At 34.1% G+C, this 22218-nt stretch overlaps 1 protein-coding gene across 1 annotated transcript in view; it reads left to right on the forward strand.

The window, feature by feature from the left end:
* thbs2.L (thrombospondin 2 L homeolog) overlaps nt 1-17275 on the forward strand; it is a 62186-nt gene extending 44911 nt beyond the window's left edge. Inside the window, exons 14-22 of the mRNA XM_018263068.2 lie at nt 823-930; nt 3879-4038; nt 4335-4453; nt 5639-5873; nt 7664-7891; nt 8635-8906; nt 9001-9098; nt 9861-10000; nt 13023-17275. Of these exons, the coding sequence (XP_018118557.1) occupies nt 823-930; nt 3879-4038; nt 4335-4453; nt 5639-5873; nt 7664-7891; nt 8635-8906; nt 9001-9098; nt 9861-10000; nt 13023-13030 (1368 nt within the window). The 3' untranslated portion in view covers nt 13031-17275. The remainder of the gene's footprint in view (nt 1-822; nt 931-3878; nt 4039-4334; nt 4454-5638; nt 5874-7663; nt 7892-8634; nt 8907-9000; nt 9099-9860; nt 10001-13022) is intronic.
* The last annotated feature ends 4943 nt before the right edge of the window (nt 17276-22218 follow it).

Genomic DNA, 22218 nt, shown 5'->3' on the forward strand with positions numbered 1-22218 from the left:
CATGGACAGTGCCCCCAATTTTATATTTATTTTGTTTCACATGATGAAACCTGCAATAACTGATTTATTTACCTGGAGGTCTACCAATCATAGTAATAAAATTACATTGCACATCCAAGGTGTAGCATACCTTTTGTTGAGTTATTGTGTCTTTGCTGGAAGGAGATGTAGGAGTGGAGGATTTGTTATAAGTTTAACAGCTTGTGTTATATATCTAGTATTCAATGACAAAAATACATTTCGTCCAACAATTCTTATATATTTCAAAAATGTAAAAATAATTTTGTGTAGATCTTTCTATACATTTTTTGCAGGATATAAAGTGATCAGATATGCTCCCATTGAAAATGAATATTCAGTAAAAAAAAAAAAAGTTTTCTACAATATCAATATGCGGCAATATCAGACCATGTGCAGTCTTTTGCAGTTTCCCTAAAGGCAATCTAAAGGCTATGGTAGACTTGGCATAACATCAAACAAGCCTTAGCAATAAATAGACTTCAAAATAATTCTGAAAAGAAAGGACAAAGCAGATATAGCAGTTAAATGTGCACTTATTTCCCCATATGTTTTAAGCATGTTTATCAATAAAACAAATAGTCTTGCTACATCTTCTATTAACAGTGGGGTATCTGGAAATTAAAATTTTGCTCTAAAAAAAGTGAACAATTCTGATGCAATTAAAACATGAATAGTAGAACATGAATGTGGCTTTTTATGGTGTAATTTGTGTTTTTACTACCAATTGATATGGATTTTAATTGCTGCCTATGAATTGCTGTAATAACTTGATTATCTAAAAGTGTATTCTTGTTTCGGCAGGATAATTGCCCTCTCCTGCCTAATTCAGGGCAAGAGGACTTTGACAAGGATGGAGTTGGTGATGCTTGTGACAAAGATGATGACAATGATGGGGTGGATGATGAAAAGGTAAACTTATCTATTTATACCAACTAAATTTATGCTCCCGTGTCTGTAGTGTGCTATAGTTATTAGGTAACTAAAATATTTATTGAGATTTATGCCTTTACAACTGGAATACAGCCAACAATAACAACGAATGGCAGTAAAACACAGTTCACTTTAGGGAGAAAGTGGGTGTTACATAGTTACATAGTTAAATCGGCTTGAAAAAAGACAAATTCCACCAAGTTCATCCCCTCATATACTAACTATAGAATTTTGTATCACAATAGCCTTTGATATTATGTCTATCCAAGAAATCATCCAAGCCACTCTTAAAGGCATTAACAGAATCAGCCATCACAACATCACCCGGCAGTACATTCCACAACCTCACTGTCCTCACTGTGCAGAATCACTGTCCTCACTTTGTGTTATGTTATACCATATTGTTGAACTTCCAATAGAGTTGACTTACTTGCAGCATATTATTGGCCAATTGTAATTTTTTAACTTTATTTTTAAATTTTTCACTGATATCAAACAAAGGCTAAATAAAGTAAAGATATAATTTTTCTGTGATTTACAAATCAGAAGCCAAACCCACTTATAGTGAAACACATCAATATGAATAAACCATGACCTTCCTATGCTATCTCATGGCAACATCTAGTCTTTGCTATTTGAGTGATTTTACTTGGCAGATACCACATTCTGACATTTTAATTGAAAGCATTGACATGCAGCATATCTGGGTAATTAATCCACTTCAAGAATGTTGTGACATTGCACAGACCTCACTTATTACTGAGTCTTCCCTCTAATCCATTTTTACAAAACATTTCAGTAGTGTGCACAAATCAGATACTGTTAGAATTAAGAATGTAGATATACTCCTCTACAAAAATATCCTTTACCAAGGCTTATTACTGATTACTGACTAATAAAATAATTTTTTAATACACCCACCAGAAGGGAACATTTATGGCGAGTAAAGCTATTAGAGGCTTTGAAGTTGCATTAGTTATAGACTGAGGACACAAATTTTATGTTAGTGAGCAGTGGCGTAACTAGAGTGTGCTGGGCCCTCGTGCAAAAAATCTTCAGAGGGGCCCAGCGCAATCCGATCCCCATCCTCTGGCCCACTTCCCACCCCTGCTCAGACTCCACCCACCCCTGCCCAGACTCCGCCCCCTATATACCCAGTGCAGACACGTTCTGCTTTTCCACAGCAGGTAAGAGAGCTGCTGGGGAAGGGGGGGTTATTGTTGGCTATAGAGGAATCAGACCCCACAGTCCGGGACCCCCTGTGACTGCTTCCTCTATAGTTACGCCATTATTGGTGAGTCTGCACAAATGTGATGTCATATTGTAATTCTACTTGACAAATGCTTTAGTGTGCATTTTGTACGCCAATACAAACAGATTCCTGCATTTCAGTTCTGCAGTGATAGGATATTTCATAGTTTATGATTCTTTCCTATGAGGAATGCTTATTTAAATGTCCCTAAGTAAACTTGTGTCTGCATATTGCTGGCAGCTAACTTATCTCCATTTTCACAAGGCTAACCTTATTACTTCTGGTCATGCACAAGCACTTACTGTTCAAAATAGGAACACTGATTGAAATCTTATTTTTGTTAAGCTCTTTCATGCTACTTAAATTAAATGTGAGTTTTGTGTGTGTCTTCTTGTTCTAGCTCTGATAAGTACTCTTATAATGGTTTTCCTAATATCCCAAATTATAGCATTTGAATTTTAGCATTTCTTTAGAGAACAAAAGCACAGAAGCAAACCTGTGTTAGGGGGCCTTCTAGTAATTTAATGTATAGTAAACAACATATTTCCAGTAGGATGCAACTAGATTATGATGTTGGTGTGCTACTGCTTGGAACCGCACATTTTTATCATTTTCAGTAAATACTAATATAAGTTAAACATAAAATATGGCGTTACCTATAAATATTAAAATATTAAGCTAATTTAATTAATAGTAAACAAAATAGACAGTTACATGTATCATCAGCATCATCAAAATATTGAGTCACCCACATTAAAAACCTCAATTTACAAATTACTGATTTACTATTTTAATGAAATGAAATGTATATATGTTTTAATGCATATAATTTAATTTTCCCAATCATTTTATTATTTACTGTGTTTTTAAGGTTTAAGTAGTAATTAGTAGTATTGTAAATGAAGAACTTCTCCTTATTTCTTTAGAATTTCTTGTGAATTCAAGAAACACATAAACTAACAAATTGTAACTACTAGTTAAAGTAATAACAATTCAGCTATGTAATTTTCATAAATGGTTTTACATTTTTCAGATATTTAAGTGTAAAATGCATATGGCCAACAAGCTAGAACATAAACATTCTCTTTCCTGAACTTTGCCAAGTCACGCTCACTGCAAAACAGTTAGTGCAAAGTGAATAAATCAAAATTGCTTCATCACAATATACTTAGGGAGCTATAAATAAAAACTGGGTGTTTGCTTAAGACTTGAATATAAGTCTTATATATTTGTTACTTTTCTCCATTAAGATAAAATGTACCCCATTTACTAGGGAAAAGGACAATAAAAGGAAATGCTCTTTTCTATCTTGCTTGAGTCAGGTGGAATATTGCATATCTGTGGAGATAAATGTTAGAATGTGATACTGCTTGAAATATGGTATATATATTTTCAGTGCATACTCAATGAATTGTATACCTATTCCACCTCTTTGCACCTTTAAGGGTGGTGGCAGATGGTGAGATAAGTCTTGCAGTGAATAATCTCCCCGAAATGCCTTCCTGCATACAAATCACTTTTGATTCCTTGTGAGGCAACTTCAGGTGACTTAAGAAATCCAAAGTGATTTGTATGCCATCCTGCCACCATCTACCTTGTTGCTTATCAATCTATTCATACTTTCTTCTGGAGAGTGATAAGGTAATACACAAAAATTTTTTTACTTGTCTTACAGGATAATTGTCCCCTGCTTTATAACCCACGTCAGTTTGACTATGACAAAGATGAAGTTGGCGATCGCTGTGATAATTGTGTCTATGTACACAATCCAGCCCAGATTGACACTGACAATAATGGAGAGGGAGATGCTTGTGCTGCTGATATTGATGGTGATGGTATGTCTACAGCAAGCATATTTTTTTTTTTTATTTAGTTAAATGTGAGAAGATGTGAAATGTGAGAAGAAAGTGGATTAGACTGTGGCCTGTAACAAAAAATAATGTTTTTTTGGGAAACATGGGTAAGAAATCAATACCATTCTATTTTGAATTAGGGCCAATGACTATTTTTCCTATCCCTGCAATATCCTTGCTTTGCAAAATCATTGCTTTGTATGAATGCATTTTACTTTATTTTTTGTTTCTTCTCTGAAACTGATCTACTATTAAATGTTGTATTTCTTTCTTTTCAGATATCTTGAATGAGCTTGATAATTGCCCATATGTCTATAATACCAACCAGAAAGATACTGATATGGATGGTGTTGGGGACCAGTGTGACAACTGTCCTTTAATGCATAATCCAGACCAGGTACTGTTAAAAAATATGAACATATGTACATAATTACGTGAATATTACAAATGGCTGCCCTAACCTTAGTGTTCCAAACTCCTTACTTAAAATAGTGTGTGCTTGGCCTTGATTTGCACTGTCATTCAATGTTCAGTTAACCCAGATATTTGATGATGAATGTTCACTTACATGCAATCTTACCTTCTTCAGGCTAACAAAAACTAGAAAAAGTCATTGGTAGTGTTTTGTACCCTAAGGGCTTTGTTTGGTTCAAGACAGTTCAATGCAAAATTCAGAGATTCGTATGTCTCATATCAGATGAGACTCTCCTGCAAATTATGATCTCTCTCTTTAAAAACAAAAATTGTGCTGTATGAAATAAATAGTGAATAAAGTACCCCCTCTTGTAAAATATAAGGATATTATTAGTTACCGAGGAGTTTCATGACCATATAAAAACACGAGGCCGAAGGCCGAGTGTTTTTATACAGGTCATGGAACTCCGAGGTAACTTCTAATATCCTCATATTTTACAACTGGGGGTACTTTATTTATTATAATACACAAATTTCAGTGAGTCATGTGACAGAAATGACATCAGAACTCACCGTTTATAACTGATGACATCAGAACTCACCATTTATAAGGATATAATTTACAGGATATTCATGGCTTTTGTGTATTATTATGTGATATTACCATTTCATTAAAACAAGCAATAACAGTTACATCATTTCAGAAGTAGATAATGTTGGTACAAAAACAGTTAGGTTAAAATGTATGAAGTATATTGTAAAATAAATTGTACACTGAAATTCCTTTTAGAGTCTTTTAAACTCTTTTTTTATTCTTCCATTTCTTATCGACATATATAAAATATAGCTTAGATAAAATTTAATTTATAATATTCAACTGAAGAAAACTTATTATATTGAATATATATATTCAAAAAACAAATCATAATTTAATATTATCTGTTCAAATCTATTTTTTTACAGCATTAATAACTTTTAATGAAAATGTTTTTTGTAATTCATTATTAAATTCTTGAAATATCATACTTTTTGTACCATTGCTTCATAATTATTATTTTTTCTATAATTACTGTGATGTATTTTGCCCCCAGAGGTTTGTGGTATCTTGCGCATACCTTTCATATGTGCTTAAATGTACCCTTTTTAATTATAATGCACTTGTTTTTAGACTGATGTGGATAATGATTTAGTTGGTGACCAGTGTGATAACAATGAAGACATTGATGAAGATGGTTATCAGAACAACTTGGACAATTGCCCTTACATCCCTAATGCAAACCAAGCTGACCATGATAAGGATGGTAGAGGGGACGCTTGTGATTCAGATGATGACAATGATGGTGTTCCCGATGAACGAGACAACTGTCGGCTTGTTTATAATCCTGACCAAAAGGATTCTGATGGTAAGACCTAATTAAATTAAGTGATTTTCAGTACATGTAGCTGCCTAGGTGTATTATTTAATCCTTATTCTGTATTGCCAAATTATGGGGTTATTTACTAAACTTCAAATTTATTTGCTCAGGCTTTTTGGGGCAAAAAATTTAATTTTTCGTGGAAAAAGAAAACTCATATTTTTCGAGATGTATTATACCCCAATACTGCAAAAAATCCATCCATCTCAAACCTGTCTAGGTCCTGCATAAGTCAATGGGAGAGACACCTATCTCAATTTGACGTTTTCATGGTCTGCCCCGGGTTCAAATTTTTAGAGCTTTTTTAAAAAAAATAGGAAAACCATGAATTTTCAGAGATTTGTGCAAAAAATCGAATTTGTTTGTTAGTATATGGGCCCCTTAGTGCTGAATGAATGTCAACAATAAATTTAGACTTTTTCAAGGTTCTTGGGCAAAAACTCTGGGAAAAGCCAGAACATTTTCAATAGATTTTATTGAGTTTTTCCACATTCTGATTACATCAAGTTTTTTTATTAATAAATAAGCTAAAATCGGGCATGGGAGTTAGGTCGTGATTTTTTTTAAAAAAAAAACACAGGGTTGAATTTAATTACTAAAACTTAGTAAAAAATTCAATTGGGCTGGGAAGCAATCAAGACACAGGACAAATTCATTTGTTAGTAAATGGGCCCCTTAGTGCTGAAATCTCAGGGCTCTTGTTATTACTCATTCATCTTCAATATTTTTCACAATGCACTGAAAGAAAATGGGGAGAATACTTGTAGGACCAAATTAATTAATGACTCATCTAAGTCTGGCAAGAATGATTTATAAGAATACCAAAAGACAGGGCTGCTATTTGTGTCATGAAGAATGGAGCCAAAAAGTCTATGTATTGCACTCACCCTAAATTGACCAGCAAGTTTTGCCAAATGATAAATATTAGACTGTACAAAGATTGCTTAAACTGATATTTTAAAGTTAAATGTCTAAAGTGTATCTCACAAGTGTTTTATGCAGATGAAATAAAAATACACAGTCACCTTAGTGACATAATATTTAAAAAACCTTTTTTCCTTCTCCGTGATATATATATATATATATATATATATATATATATATATATATATATATATATATATATATATATACAGTCTAGAAATTTTATATTAGAAAGTAAAATGGTCATCTCTCATGTCCAACACTGAATTACAAGGTTATAACTTCTTAATCCAATGAGCGAACATTATAAAGCCCTATACTGTAAGTCTTTGAATTGGCATTATAAAGCTTCACCTTATGGATGAACTGTCTGCTCTGGATATTAGATTCCCCTGCTCCCACCTTAGTTTACTACGGCTATTATTTTATCACTGTGCTGTATTTCTAATGCCTGTAACTGGAAAGATTCTCATTTTTCACAGATACATATGGCCTAAAGCTTAAATTTTGTGATTTACTGGGACTTTCTCATGATAGAGAACCCTCAAGGGTATGTGCTTGTTATTAAATATCCATAATGGAATTTTGCTGCAGGGTTTCTTGTCAGGGATAAAAGACCAAAGACAGTTACCTCTAAATAACATACCTTACAGCATGCCAGAAAATCATGAATCAAGAGACTTTGACTTCACCATGTACCACTGCCAAAGTTACTCTGAGTTCACAAAGATTAATAAAATTTTCTTGTGACAGATATGACCACAGATATCATATTAAATTAATTGCAGTTTACAGTTGCAAGAAGCCTGTAGTAGCTCCACGATTTAGAATGCTATCTCATAATATTCTTTCAGGTGATGGTCGGGGTGATGCTTGCAAGGATGACTTTGATAATGACAGCATTCCAGATATTTTTGATGTGTGCCCTGAGAATAGTGACATTAGTGAAACTGACTTCAGGAAATTTCAGATGGTACCTTTGGATCCAAAGGGAACTGCACAGATTGATCCCAACTGGGTGATTCGCCACCAGGGCAAGGAATTGGTACAGACAGCCAACTCCGATCCTGGCATAGCTGTGGGTAGGATAATTTTATTTCTTAATGTTTTACCCTACCTCCACTTTCAAAACTTATTCCGCTGGAGGAAAGAAACAAGTGTACATATTTTAACATTTGTATTTTTAAAGAAGGATAAGCTTACTCAAGAGTTTATTTGGTTTGCTACATGGGTTTTCTTTTGTTTTTTTAGTGGGGGGATACATGAACTTAATAAAACTACTGCAACATTTTGGATTCTTATTGATTCAAATAGTGGTTATGGCCTTAAATTGATTAATTTTAATCACCTAGTCCATAGGTATATGAACCCAATTCACATGTAGAGTGTGGGTTAAGGAATAGAATCACATAGATGACTCTAACACACATACACTTATACTTTACTAGCAAAGTAGTATGAGGGTCAATGGTGTGTCAAAAGATAAATGATGGTGTGGGGGTACCTTTACTTCTTTGTTCATTACTCCAGCTGCATTACTTTTACAGTGAAGAAAAAAAGAAATGTATACTCTTGATAATGATTAGGGGACCTGAAACAAGTGTATCTCTTTAATCCCCCTTGCACCTAAGCACATGGGGAAAGTCTGAGAGACTTGGTTTATAACAAAAATTTTAGACCCTGCTCTAAGGATTTAGAAAAATCACCTCTAAATGAAGCCTTCTATTCTTACATCATACTTCATAGAGTGAAATTATAATTCATGTTAAACACAGAAAGTATACTCTTTATATATGAAATGTGTCACTTTGTTTGATTTGTGCAGGTTTTGATGAATTCAGCGCAGTTGACTTCAGCGGTACATTTTATGTGAACACAGACCGTGATGATGACTATGCAGGCTTTGTTTTTGGTTACCAATCCAGCAGTAGGTTTTATGTGCTCATGTGGAAGCAGGTCACTCAGACATACTGGGAGGACAAGCCATCTAGAGCTTATGGATACTCTGGTGTGTCTGTCAAAGTTGTCAACTCCACAACAGGAACTGGGGAGCATTTAAGAAATGCCCTCTGGCATACTGGGAATACACCAGGAGAGGTATAATTGTTAACTGTGATTTATTTGAATGTAACATTTGCACTGAAGTCTTATTAGTTAGTTTACTATAATATCAATTTGCTACCTACCTTAGGTAAGAACCTTGTGGCATGACCCCAAAAATGTTGGCTGGAAAGATTATACTGCTTACAGGTGGCATCTGACTCATAGACCTAAGACTGGGTTTATAAGGTAAGTCATAATCTTTTTAGGGAATAAGTCAAACATAATTTTGTAAGCAGCTACTTTAATTACCCTAGGAAAAATTAATTGTGGTAATGTTCTAATAGAATATATTAATTTGTAAAATTCACCTTTTGACAGTTGTTCTGTTCCTATTTGTACAGTTCTTTCTCTTTAACTGCCCAACAATAGCAGCATACCTTGCAGAATTCAAAAAACTCTACCCAACAAAAATTATCTGATGTGCACTTTTGGCTTTCAACAGTACTGATGTGATTCAAGTATAAATTTAAAGTACATATACAAGTGTGCCACTGTTAAGCAATCATAATAGTAATACATATATTAGTCATGATTAACTTTAATGACATATGATGGCTTATAAGATAAAAGCGAGGATTTTGTATATTTTGATATTATTGAAAATCCTAGGAAAAAAATGTTAATTATTCTCATTAAGGTGTTTTGTTGTCCTCCTGGTGACTAGATGAAAGAGCTGTGCATTTTCAACTTTAAAACATAATCAATTTTCATTAATCACTAAATTGTACTAAGTACTGTACAGTACGTTGTGGGTTTTCATTTTTGCTGTGGCAAATACCGTGCTTTAATATATTTAAAATACTTTCCAAATGAACCTTGATTTTTGTCCATATTAAAGGTTTTTATGTTAGGATGTGAAAGTTTTTGGACAAAAGCCAATCTAGAGATGGATCTTTTCATTTCATACTCATTTTGAAACATGAACATAGTTTTGATTTTGCCTTACAGAGTAGTAGTATATGAAGGGAAACAGATCATGGCAGATTCAGGCCCTCTTTATGACAAGACGTATGCTGGTGGACGACTGGGGCTCTTTGTTTTCTCCCAAGAAATGGTTTACTTCTCTGATCTGAAATATGAATGTAAAGGTTAGTGTTTCACTCAAAACCCTATTTGAAGTGTTAAATATGTGCAAACTGTGAATAATCAATAAATATAATCAGATTATTTCCTATTCAACATTTTGATCTACACATTCAGACACATTCTATTTGGTTTCTTCCTGACAGTGAGGTATGAAGATCTTCCTGACATGGAGGAAAGTGTTGTTCATAGGATATGGATTCCCCAGTTTGGTCTCTAATATATTTATAAAAAATTTTAATTTTAAGACTAATTAACCAAAACTCTGTACAGGTATGGAACCTATTATCCAAAAGCCTTTAACCTAGAAAAATTCAAAAATCTGAATTTCTCCCAGAATACTGTTAAATAAACAATTCTTAATTTTTGATGGATTTAATTTTCTCTGTAGTACTAACATAAAGTGCTTTGAACTTGATGTTAATCAGCCCACATATATCTGAGTTTGTAGTGAGCCTGTGTTCCACTGTAATAATATGACAATACCTCATACCTGATGTTAACCAGACCATCAAACACATGTTTTAATGAAAAATAGTTGTACTGGGTTGTTCTCATTTTTATCAGTAGGTTTTACGTTTGTGGTTAAAATTATGAAAACACTGCTTTAAAGAATTTTGTTGCATGTATTTGTGGGTTATCATCCTGTTTTTTTTTGTAGGTCATAAGCAAAAACAAAAAAAAATATGTAAGACTACATGTTCTCAAAAAGGACATTTCTCCTTGGTATTCCATAGCATAGTACCTAATGATAAAATGTTTACAGATATTGCAAAGCTAATAGTCTGCACCTTAAAAGATGGAAAACAATTGAGACTTGTCATCAATAAAGGCAAATGTAAAACTGATTCTTGCAGTGTAGACACGACCCTTTGCGATGGGGTGAATTTGGGGACAGAAACATAATTACAGAGTGAGAGGAAAAAGAGAGAGTGGCACTTTTTTTAATGTTTGCATTATACTTGTCACTTGTAAAGAAAACCCCTTAACACTGAACAAACTTTTAAAAAATTACTAATGTTAGCTGTACTTTTAAAACATTACATATACATTTTTAGTCATGTGATACTGGGATGATACAAAACAGTCCCATCATATTATACTACCCAATTAGGCATATTCTTTAAAGCACTTAAATAAGTTGACGATAAGGCCAGTGGTTTACAACTCTTGCTATTTGTTTCCTAAGACTTTGGTTTCCAAGTAGAAACAATACATAAAAAGAGAGGCTAAGATCTGAACTTTTAGCACAACGTTCAGTAACTTAAACAAAGGCCCCTGAATGAGGGTTTAAAGGAAGTAATAATGAAAGAAACCATGGAAACTGTTTTGGCGAATATTAAGCAATTATCCCTGATCTATCCAGAACATATTGATGGAAACAAGCCCGTTCTTATTAATATGTCCATATGTTTGTACAGTGTATTATGTAATCTTTTTGCAAGCATCCAACATTCATTTGCTTTCAGGATTACTGCATAAAGTGCTCATGGGATTCAAGACCTGAACATCTGTTGAATTCTGCTGTCATAATTAACATAATAGAGAAATGATTTATGTACATTTGGTTTCAAAAGACCACCTTTGTTTCTAAATGGCTAAAAATGTTAAAAACAACGGCCAACACTGCTAACTGTATGCAAGGGGTAACTGTGTGGTATTTTGTGTTTGGTCTATGGCAATGTTATTTTAATGTTCTTTTTGTTGAGCAAATCCATGTTCTGGTGGCTTACCCAGCATGCTGGGCTGTAGCATGCCAGAGATTATAGAGGTACATTAATTTGCACACTTTATGCATCACCAACCTTGCTATTTTGCCTTACTAAAGCTAAAAAATCAGACCTAAGAAATCACAATAGGGAGTTTTCTAATTTCTGATTGAATTTCTAAAGACTTGTAGCAATTAAGGAGCCTGTTTGGGTGCACTAACCCATGAATTTGTTTGATGTACAATGTTTCTGGATTAAGGGGTTGTTCATCTTTAAATTAACTTTTAATATGACATAGACATTGATATTCTGAGACAATTTTCAATTGTTTTTAATTTTTTTATTTTTTAAATATTTATTATTATTATTATTTTAATTATTTGGCAGCCCCCCAGTTTGTAATATCATCTGATTGCTAGGGGCTTGTTTACACTAGGAATCAGGCAGTGGTTTGGATGAGAGGCTAGAATATGAATAGGCGAGAGACTAACCATAAAAAGTAAAAATAATACAATTGTAAGCTCAAATAGCAATAGATTTGTGGCTGCTGTAAAGAGGCTGAAAGAGGCAAAAGATGATTAAAAAACTATATAAAAAATAAATAATGAAGATCAATTGCAAAGTTGCTAGACTAGGGCATTCTAAAAGTTAACTCAAAAGTGAAACACACCGTTAAAGCCCTTCTCCAGTACAACAGGGACTGGTAAATAGAGGTAAAAAAGGAAAATAGGCAAGTAAACTAGTCCTATTTATACAAGTTGTACACTTGTATCATCTCTGCAATGATCTGTAGGCTGTACAATTAAATAACAACCCTAAAGATTGATTTTTTTTTTTCCTGAGTGGTTCTTTGCCTTAATGGAGTGTGTGCTGTGTTTTTTTTATTTTCATAGGGGGTAATGTAATAAATTTCACAAAGAGAACAAATTCGCAAATACAAATTTGCATGTCGCAATATAATGTTCTTCCTTAGGCCTTTATTGCGAATCTTAATTGCACATTGTAAACACCTGCTTGAAGGTGGTGTAAACTTTTGGAGCAAACTTAACTTTTCCACTAAGTTTTATTACATACACTTCGCAAACTATAAAATTTGCAATCACTATGCTACTGTCGCTTGAGGGGCAAAGTGTTTGCAAAGACAACATGTTTCACTTTGCGAACATTTATTTGCACTGCAAAGAATTTTTGTGTTAGATACCAATTTTGTATTCCCCTGTAGTATTTAAAATACAAGTGGTTTAGTCGAAAACCCAAGCATTCTGAGAATCAAGGTTTAAGTTTTAACTGACTGCCCTCTTGACTTTTATCTTTGCAGATTTCTGAAATCACATTCATGCCATATGTGGAATGTACTGTAGATCCTGAGTGACCAAGACACCTCAGCTCACCCTGGTATTTCCAGACTTCATTCACTTTACCTCTACAGGGAGAGCAACACCTCATGTACTCTCTGAGATGGAAACAGAGCAGATGATATTTATGAACGCCATACATAGAGAAAAGATACAAATGCATCATGACAGCTGTAGAGTTAATGAACCCGCAATATAGAGATTTGTACATTCTCTAGTGATACTGCTTTAATATAACTTAAGATAGGGTTACTAGACATATCTCCTAACCCATAGCTATTTAACCTGTTTCTGTCGTCTTCATTTTGCCAACAAAATGCCTTTACTAATGTTTGTTTTGAATTGATATGGACTAATCCAATGTAAGCCCAATATCATGCATTGGTAATGGTTAGTTAATAGTTCTGCCAATTATGTCTGTTTCCTGGCAAGAAACATTTCTATATATATTACCTGTGTACAAAAAAATTGAGAAACTGAGTTTACGAGGAAGATAATGTTATCTCTTGAGTTTTAGGGTAAAAGATCAAAGCACTTTGTTCCCACACACCAATACACGCACCCATTATAGAATACCAGAAATATATAATAACATACTATACATAATTGATATTATGCCCTTGGTTATCATTTTAAGCTTAAACTAGCACAATGAAAAAAGTGTTGTATAAATGAAAGGTACATTTAGAATATTTAGAGGTTTAAATACACATGCCCATTAAAAAGGACAATGCTACAGATTTTGCTGTTTAGGTCATCATGTTTTACATGCCCCAAATATACTTCAACAAAATGCCCAAATACTTGCATGTTTTGAAACAAACAAATTAAGCAGCCAAAATGCTGTCATTATCCCCGGTGCCATTGCAATAATTGAGTGCCTTTACTCACAATAATTTTAGTTTGAAAATGCAAAGCAGTTTATTAATTAAATTTAATTTAATTTTATGCAGGCCTTAAGGATCAGTGTGAATCATATATTAGCCATTGAAAGTTCAGTTGTAAACAGCTACACGTAGAGGCCCATTTATCAAGGGTCCAATTTTTTTAAATTCGAATATATACTCACAATTCGACTTGGAGGTTATTTAAGAAAAAAATTGAATGTCTAATAATCAATCTAATCTTATTAATTTCAGAATTGATTTGTATGAATTGAGTTTTTCTCCAGAAAAAAACTTTTGGCTATTAACATCTCCAAATAGCTCAATGGACCTCTGACTTGTAAATTAGCTCGGCAGGTTTTTGCCAAATTCTCGAATTAGGACTGTTTCCATGGTCAAGGTGTGATAAATCTCACATTCAAATTTACATTCGAATTGGAGGATTAGAATTCCAATGTGTGAATTTTGACACTCAAATTTACTATTTGACTCTTGATAAATCTGCACCTTATTGTCTGTAAAAACAAGTGCCTTTAAGTGGTTAAGAACCATTTTTCAATGGATAGTTCAGGGATTTTTTCCATAAACAGCTGATAAACATATGGGATCTATTATCCAGAGCCTGGCTTTCTAGAAAGCTCCAAAAAAAAGGCAATGGCATTTTACTTAGAGACCTATTTGACAAATTTGCTTTTTCTCTGTACTAATATGGCAGTATCTTAGTTAGCATAAATCCATGTTGGTGACAAAAAAAATGTTTAAGTAGCTTTAATTTTTAAGTAGCTTTAAGGCATCGTGCTTCCGAGCATTCCAGATATGTACAATATATTTTTCTGTTTCATATGAAAACATCCCACCATCATTTTTGAATGAAGACTAGGTTACAGCAATATATCTATGAAGGGCTTCCCAAAGTAAAGTATGCCAATTTATCGGCAGTATTTTCATTACAAAAGAATCAGCATATTCGTTAACATATTAATTGTATTAAGCATCAGTCTATGGCCTATTGATTTTATAAAATAAATTATTTATATTACCAAAGCACAAGAACCAAGAGCTGATTGAAACGTTACCATAAAGTGCAAGTGACTTTTACTCATTTATGAATTCACAATGTGTCAGTCAACTACATATAACTGTGTTTCCTTTGACATCTTCATGCAATGTGTCATATGATATGCATCAAAGCAAATATTTTTTATTCTATGTTTCATTTACCAGGATCATTTTTTAATAAATATATATATAAACAAAAACATACATCCTTTATATATATATATATATATATATAGGATGTATGTTTTTGTTTTCCCAAAAACTAGGGCCTATAAAGTACCTATTTCAAAAATACTTCAGGTAACCGTGAGACACTTTAGACTTTATAAACTCTTTTGCATTTTAAGATAATAATCTGGTCACAATCAGTATGGTACTTTATTATACAATTATATCATGAGATATTTTCTATAAAATAGGAACAGATTTTAATTGCTTATTCTTTATTTAGAATGCAGAAATACAGAAAAGGAAATATAACTGTGTATAGAAATGTATGTCTGAAAGTCATAAATGGAAAATAAAAGAGATCATTTTTTATAATGTACTACAACACACTTTTACTATACTTCTAGAATCCTGGTGTGTTAATTACCAACATGGTTTTCATTTAATCTAACAGCTGCTTAGTGAAGCATGTAATGCCTTATTCTGGTTTACTGTAACATGATGGATGCGTGGAGTATTTCGTTTGTAGCAAAATCCCTTGCTGATTTATGACTGTTTTTACTGTACTTTGTTTTTGTCGTATATTTTTGTTGGATGAATACAGTTGTGTTTTGTAACTGTGTCTGTAAATAGAATTGTAGAACATTACCACAAAATTCTTTAAAAAACATTATTCATTTTTAGTATACTCCTTTTTAATAAACTTTCAGAGTGTTTTTTAATAAACCGATTTTTTAAGAACATCTAATGTACAGATAGAATTTAATAAGGAAATTATATATTAATGGAAACTCAAATGGGATTACGGTATAAATGTTTATTCCATTATTCTTTCTTTCTCTTAAGTTAAATGAGGCAGTTTTGCCCTGTTAAGGCTTTTGTTGAACTGTCCATACACAGTTCCATACACCACACTTTATTAAATCTATGCATTTTCATTGATGAGTTGTTTACCTGGGGTTGCGTTCCACAGATCTTTGAATGGAACTGATGTTGATATATCATAGACTGTACCATAATTTTACCTTTGTAAATTATTTATGTGATGTTTCCTTTTCTTACTTCCTTTATTAGTTATGTTACCTAAAAAAAGTTTCATTTTTGTTTGACAAAAGATTGTAAATAAATAATTATTTATTTGGTTACTTAGTCACACTGAGCATCCCTAGTTTAGTTAGTCACTGCTTGTTATATGCTAGGAAATAAACTATGAATAAGGTTCAGCAAAACATTTTGCTTTAACTGTTCTTTTGGGAGTATAAGTTTTTTAGTACACACAGAAAGTGCATTTCACTTAGACCAACTGCCTACTGTAAATACTCTTTGGATTCAGAATGTTCATTTTTTCCCTGGCCAAAACTGTATATGCATTAAGATTTGTTCTATGGTGAAAGTAACAGATTGATAAAAGTAAGCAGTATATCTGAAATATAGCATTTGTATATCAAGTTGATGGAAAAATCTGTTAGATGACACTAGCCCCTGAGATGTGTATAGATATTCCTTTTCCTAACCAATTTAAAATACTACATGCAACATAAAATTAAGGTTGAATAGGAATGTAAACATTGTAGGAGCTATATCTGTTAAGAAAAAAAATTCTTATAGGACAAATATAGAGGCTTATGGAATATATTGGTGCTTCATAAATATGTTAATAACTTGAAAGCACCAAACTATTATACAGCAATTCCATTACATTTACTAATCTCGAATGTTGTTGTGCTGACATATCCTACAAAGGGGGTTAAAACGAAATATCTTCCCCTTAAATATTAAAGGGGAGCCGATTATCCTTTCAGTTTTCAACTTCTTGCAGGACTCCTTGACTACCCTGTAGGTAAGTTTTCGATGTTTCTATTTTGAATATAAAATGATAATCTTTAGAATACATATTGGAAATAGGAATGTTAAAATGACGTATTCTGGTATCAACCTCTTATGTAACTAACTTAAAAAGATAATAAAAGCAGAATTAAACACAGTGACAATGCTGGGGTGACTATTGCCACTATACCAAGCTAAGTATGAGTTGTTGAGAATGTGTGTGGATATTTTTTTTTATTTGATGCTTTAAAATAAAAATCATAAACATTTGCACTCTTTGGCTGTCTTGAAGTATCTTAAGTGTGTAGAAAAAAGTTTTAGCTGAGAGAAAGTGAAAATCTATTCATATATATATAGTGGATAATGTACCCCCTACTGTAATTTATAAAGATATTATGTTACCGAGGAGTTATGTGACCATATAAAAGAACGAGGCCGAAGGCCGAGTGCTTTTATACAGGTCACATAACTCCGAGGTGACTTCTAATATCTTTATAAATTATAGCAGGGGGTACATTATGCATTATAATCTACAATTTCTAGGTGCAGTGTCCTGATTCATAATGATGTCTGGCTTTGCTTTATGAAATATAAAATTAGTCTGTTTTGCTTCTGTCCCATTTGCTGTTCGACAGTACCTGTAGTTGAATTGCTAGTTTTTTCTCCCCTTGCCTTCTTGCCTGCCATGGTTAACATCATAGGAGAAAAGCCAGGGAAGGAGGGAGATTGAAGGTGGGAGGGGGAACAAGAGTTGAGAGAGAGATAGAGAGAGAGAGAGAGAGAGAGAGAGAGAGAGAGAGAGAGAGAGAGAGGGACTGTGGAAAAGAAGGGGGGGCAAGAACAGAGATAGACCATGTGAGGGGGAGGGAGATCGAAGAGGGGGCCTAGACAGAGTGAAAATGGAGAGGCAGGTAGCGAAACTTGAGACGGGGTGTGAGAGAGATAATGGGAATAGGAAAGGGAGAGCAGTAAGGCATCATAGGATGAGGGAGCAGACGTGGATGTGCGGGGGCGGAGTGAGACATGAGACCGAAGCAATGAGGGCCAGTATCTGAGCAGCGAGAAAGGTTCCATGCCTAGGGGATAGAGGGCTTTGTTTTATTTGCTTCCATCTATTCCGCGAGACCCCCTCAATCCCAGCCTATCCCAAATGTGCCCAGGAACAACCTCTGCGCTGATCATTCCCCCAATTATTTTCTTTTGGAGTACAAGCCTTTCTGCTGCTGCTATTAGAGAGCCTGCCCTGCCTGCGTTGCCATTTCATTAGAAGCAGCAGCAGCAGGGCTATTTGGCAGCCCGAGCACTGTGTCAGGCTGCAGCAGTCACTCAGCACTAAACAAGCGGCGCTGCTCCTAACAGGAGGGGGAGGGAATCTGCGCCACATAAGGTGAAAACCCAGCCTCCTTAGACGTCACGGCTGACAGCACAGCTCCCAGGAAAGGAGGAGCGTTCTGTGCTGCGTGTGCTGCGTAAGTACCGGTAACATTTATTCCTGGCAGTCAGATGGGAGTGGGGGCAAGAATGAAGGTACAGTACAGCTGCAGGGAGACGGAAGTACTGAGCAGCGGCGGAAGTGCAGACCCAAATAAGGATATAATTTACAGTCTGGTCCCATTGGGAAATGACCAGACTGTAGATTATAAATATATATATATATATATATATATATTATATATATATATATATATATATATATATATATATTATATATATATATATATATATATATATATATATGGATATATGGATATAATAGGGATAGATATATATATATTGAGAAGGCTAGGGACCTGATCGAAACGTTAGTCTTTTTCTGTTAAAATAAAAACCTTATTTTCTCCATAAGTCCTGTGTGTGCTAGCTTCTTTTGAGCCATTATATATATATATATATATATTATATATATATATACACACACACATATACAATACAACAGGAAACCCATTACCCAGAAATCTCCGAATTACAGGTAGGCTGCCTCCCATAGACTCTATTTTATCCAGATAATTCATATTTTTAAAAGTTATTTCCTTTTTCTCCTTCATAATAAAACATTTCATTGTACTTGATTCAAAGTAAGGTATAATTAATCCTTATTGGAGGCAAACCCAGCCTATTGGGTTTATTTCATGATTAAATTACTTTATTAGACTTAAGGTCCAAATTACAGAAATATCTATTATCTAGAAAACCCCAGGTTCTGAACATTCTGGATAACAGGTCCCATACCCATGTGTGTGTGTGTATATATATATACAGTATATATATATATATATATATATATATATATATATATATATATATATATATATATATATATATATATATACTATAGAAAGAGACAAAAAGACAAATTCTATGCATTTGAATGAAATGTTTGTCAACTGTATTACTGACCAGGATTGGTTCCTCAGTAAACTTAGGCTAATATATTTAATATCAAACCAGTTACTTGGATATCAGTCTTCGGTTTGCATAATACAAGGATGAAATAAGTGTAAAGTAAAGTTTCCTTCCAGAAATAGTATGTAATGTTAAAGGTAGCCATATGGCTTCGACCCTTTGGACTTTTTATGCATTTTGAAAGAATTTGGTTTGATGCTACGCTGATGATTTGCTATCTGGACTATAATGCATGAATCTTTGCACTAACAGAATAACATCTGTTTGTCCAGTTGCTGGTGCAACATCTCTATTATACACATTTGAAAAAAACATATCCATACACCATAAACTATTAGATACAACATAATTGCTTCAAAGTGATCTTAAATATCCAAGTGTAGGAGGGTAAAAAATTTTAATCCCCAGGGTTTGAGTTGGCCAGCAAGGCTGGATCCTTTTTCCCAGAGGGGAGGGGGAGTAGTACCGTGAGGTTATAAAAAGGGATGTCCACATGCCCTCTGCCCCTTTAAAGTGCACCCAGTAGTTGAAGGAAGTGGGGTGTTGCTGTCAGAGGTGGGGTAGATCTCAGTATAGGAGACATAAGTGTCAGGACAGAAATTTTTATAGGTCACTCTAGGAGTGACAGTTAGGATCAGGAAAGTTAGTGAGCATCTAAGGCTCCAACAAGGAGTTTAGTGAGGGGTTAGTACCCTGCGACATCTCTGCTGCCATTATAGGAACCAGAGAGGTCAGGCTGAGGTAGATTCTTGAGCAATACACCTCTACAGGCTTCGCCTAGGGATGGGGAGTTGGTGACCATGAAAGATTGTGAGTGCTTTCTATGTAACTGTCCTGTTGCCACTTGCTTGTTATATCAACTGAGCAAACTCTGCAAATTGAAAGAGATTGGCATCCTGAAGTGCATCATGTGATAACTAAATTGATTCATTATTTTTTAGAACCACTGGTGCCCAAATTTATTTGAGAAAAAGTGAATGCTATGTGTCCATACCCGAGTGGTATCCCTTCCTCAATTTTATAAGCGAGGGCCCACAGGAAGATACTGAGTCAACTTATATTAGTGCCTACCAGGACTTACTGGGAGTTAGAACACTTGTCAAGGTCTTGACAACAGTAGCTAGCTAGTTAACAAGAGTAAGAATGGGAGTACCCCCTGACCCATACACCTATTACATAAGTAAAAGAACATTTCTATATTTCAAAACTTCTTTTCTCACACTTATATAAGTTTATAGAGGGAGAAGTGTTCCACTTAAATATAAGGATATTCACTATCACCATTGCCATATATACAGTTCACGGAGGAAAATATTTTACAAAAAGGGGTATTACTATGTTTTTATAATACACAAAAGTCATTTGGCACAAATTACATTAGTGAATACTTGTTGTCCAGTTGACCCTCAGCTATGTATGCACTCAAGTTTATTTAGCACTTCCCTTTCCCATAGACATAACTATGTAGGGGAGCAAGATATATGATGGGGGCAGTAGGATTTCATAGAGATGACAACAATAATGCATTAGAAGGCATAACAGTGGAATGTAATGATATACAGTGTAATTATATTGTCATAAAAGCAAAACAATAGCCACCAGTACAGTATAATGGAAATATTAAGTACAATGTGTTTTTATCATCAAAAAAATATGTAAGACATTCCAATATTTGACTAACTCAAGTTGAAAATTGGTTTATATATATATATATATATATATAGTTACATAGTAAAGTTGGGTTGAGAAAAAAGACCATGTCCATTAAGTTCAACCCCTCCAATGAACCCCAGTGCATATATATATTATATATATATATATATATATATATATATATATATATATATAGTCAAATACAAGAGTCCTCTGCACTCAACCCATTATCAATATATTTAAGACAGCGACATTTTGTGCATACTGCTACTAAAAAATGCCTTACCCTTTAAACAAACAGGGATTGTTTGTCCATATATTGCAATATATTTAAGCTGGCCAACTACGTCAAAGTCATCCCATATCTGGCCAGTCCTATGCTCAATTTTATCTGATTCATTAAGAATTCTATTGCTTCATTATACATTTTACAAAGGGGACTAGGACATATGTATTTTGTGGTCACAGCCTCATTGCACCCCCGCCTAATGGTTTTAAAAAATAGTGGTGAGCACAACTTTCCCTTGTTGTTATAGTTTATACAGGAGCAGTGACCAGCTCTATGTTGTAGCTCCCACCCTTCCCAGCTATAGTCAGGTGATCCCCACTGGTGTCTAATAAAAGGGCAGCCAAGTATGGAGGTTTACTTTGAAAGCAGCAAGTTAAGTTGCAGGTAATACCTAGTCCCTTTGTAAATGTATAATGAAGCAATAGAATTCTTAATGAATCAGATAAAATTGAGCATAGGACTGGCCAGATATGGGATGACTTTGACGTAGTTGGCCAGCTTAAATATATTGCAATATATGGACAAACAATCCCTGTTTTGTTTAAAGGGTAAGGCATTTTTTAGTAGCAGTATGCACAAAATGTCGCTGTCTTAAATATATTGATAATGGGTTGAGTGCAGAGGACTCTTGTATTTGACTATATGTATTTTGTGGTCACAGCCTCATTGCACCCCCGCCTAATGGTTTTAAAAAATAGTGGTGAGCACAACTTTCCCTTGTTTGTTATAGTTTATACAGGAGCAGTGACCAGCTCTATGTTGTAGCTCCCACCCTTCCCAGCTATAGTCAGGTGATCCCACTGGTGTCTAATAAAAGGGCAGCCAAGTATGGAGGTTTACTTTGAAAGCAGCAAGTTAAGTTGCAGGTAATACCTA

The sequence above is a fragment of the Xenopus laevis genome, chromosome 5L (genome assembly GCF_017654675.1).
Source record: "Xenopus laevis strain J_2021 chromosome 5L, Xenopus_laevis_v10.1, whole genome shotgun sequence".
Classification (NCBI taxonomy): domain Eukaryota; kingdom Metazoa; phylum Chordata; class Amphibia; order Anura; family Pipidae; genus Xenopus; species Xenopus laevis.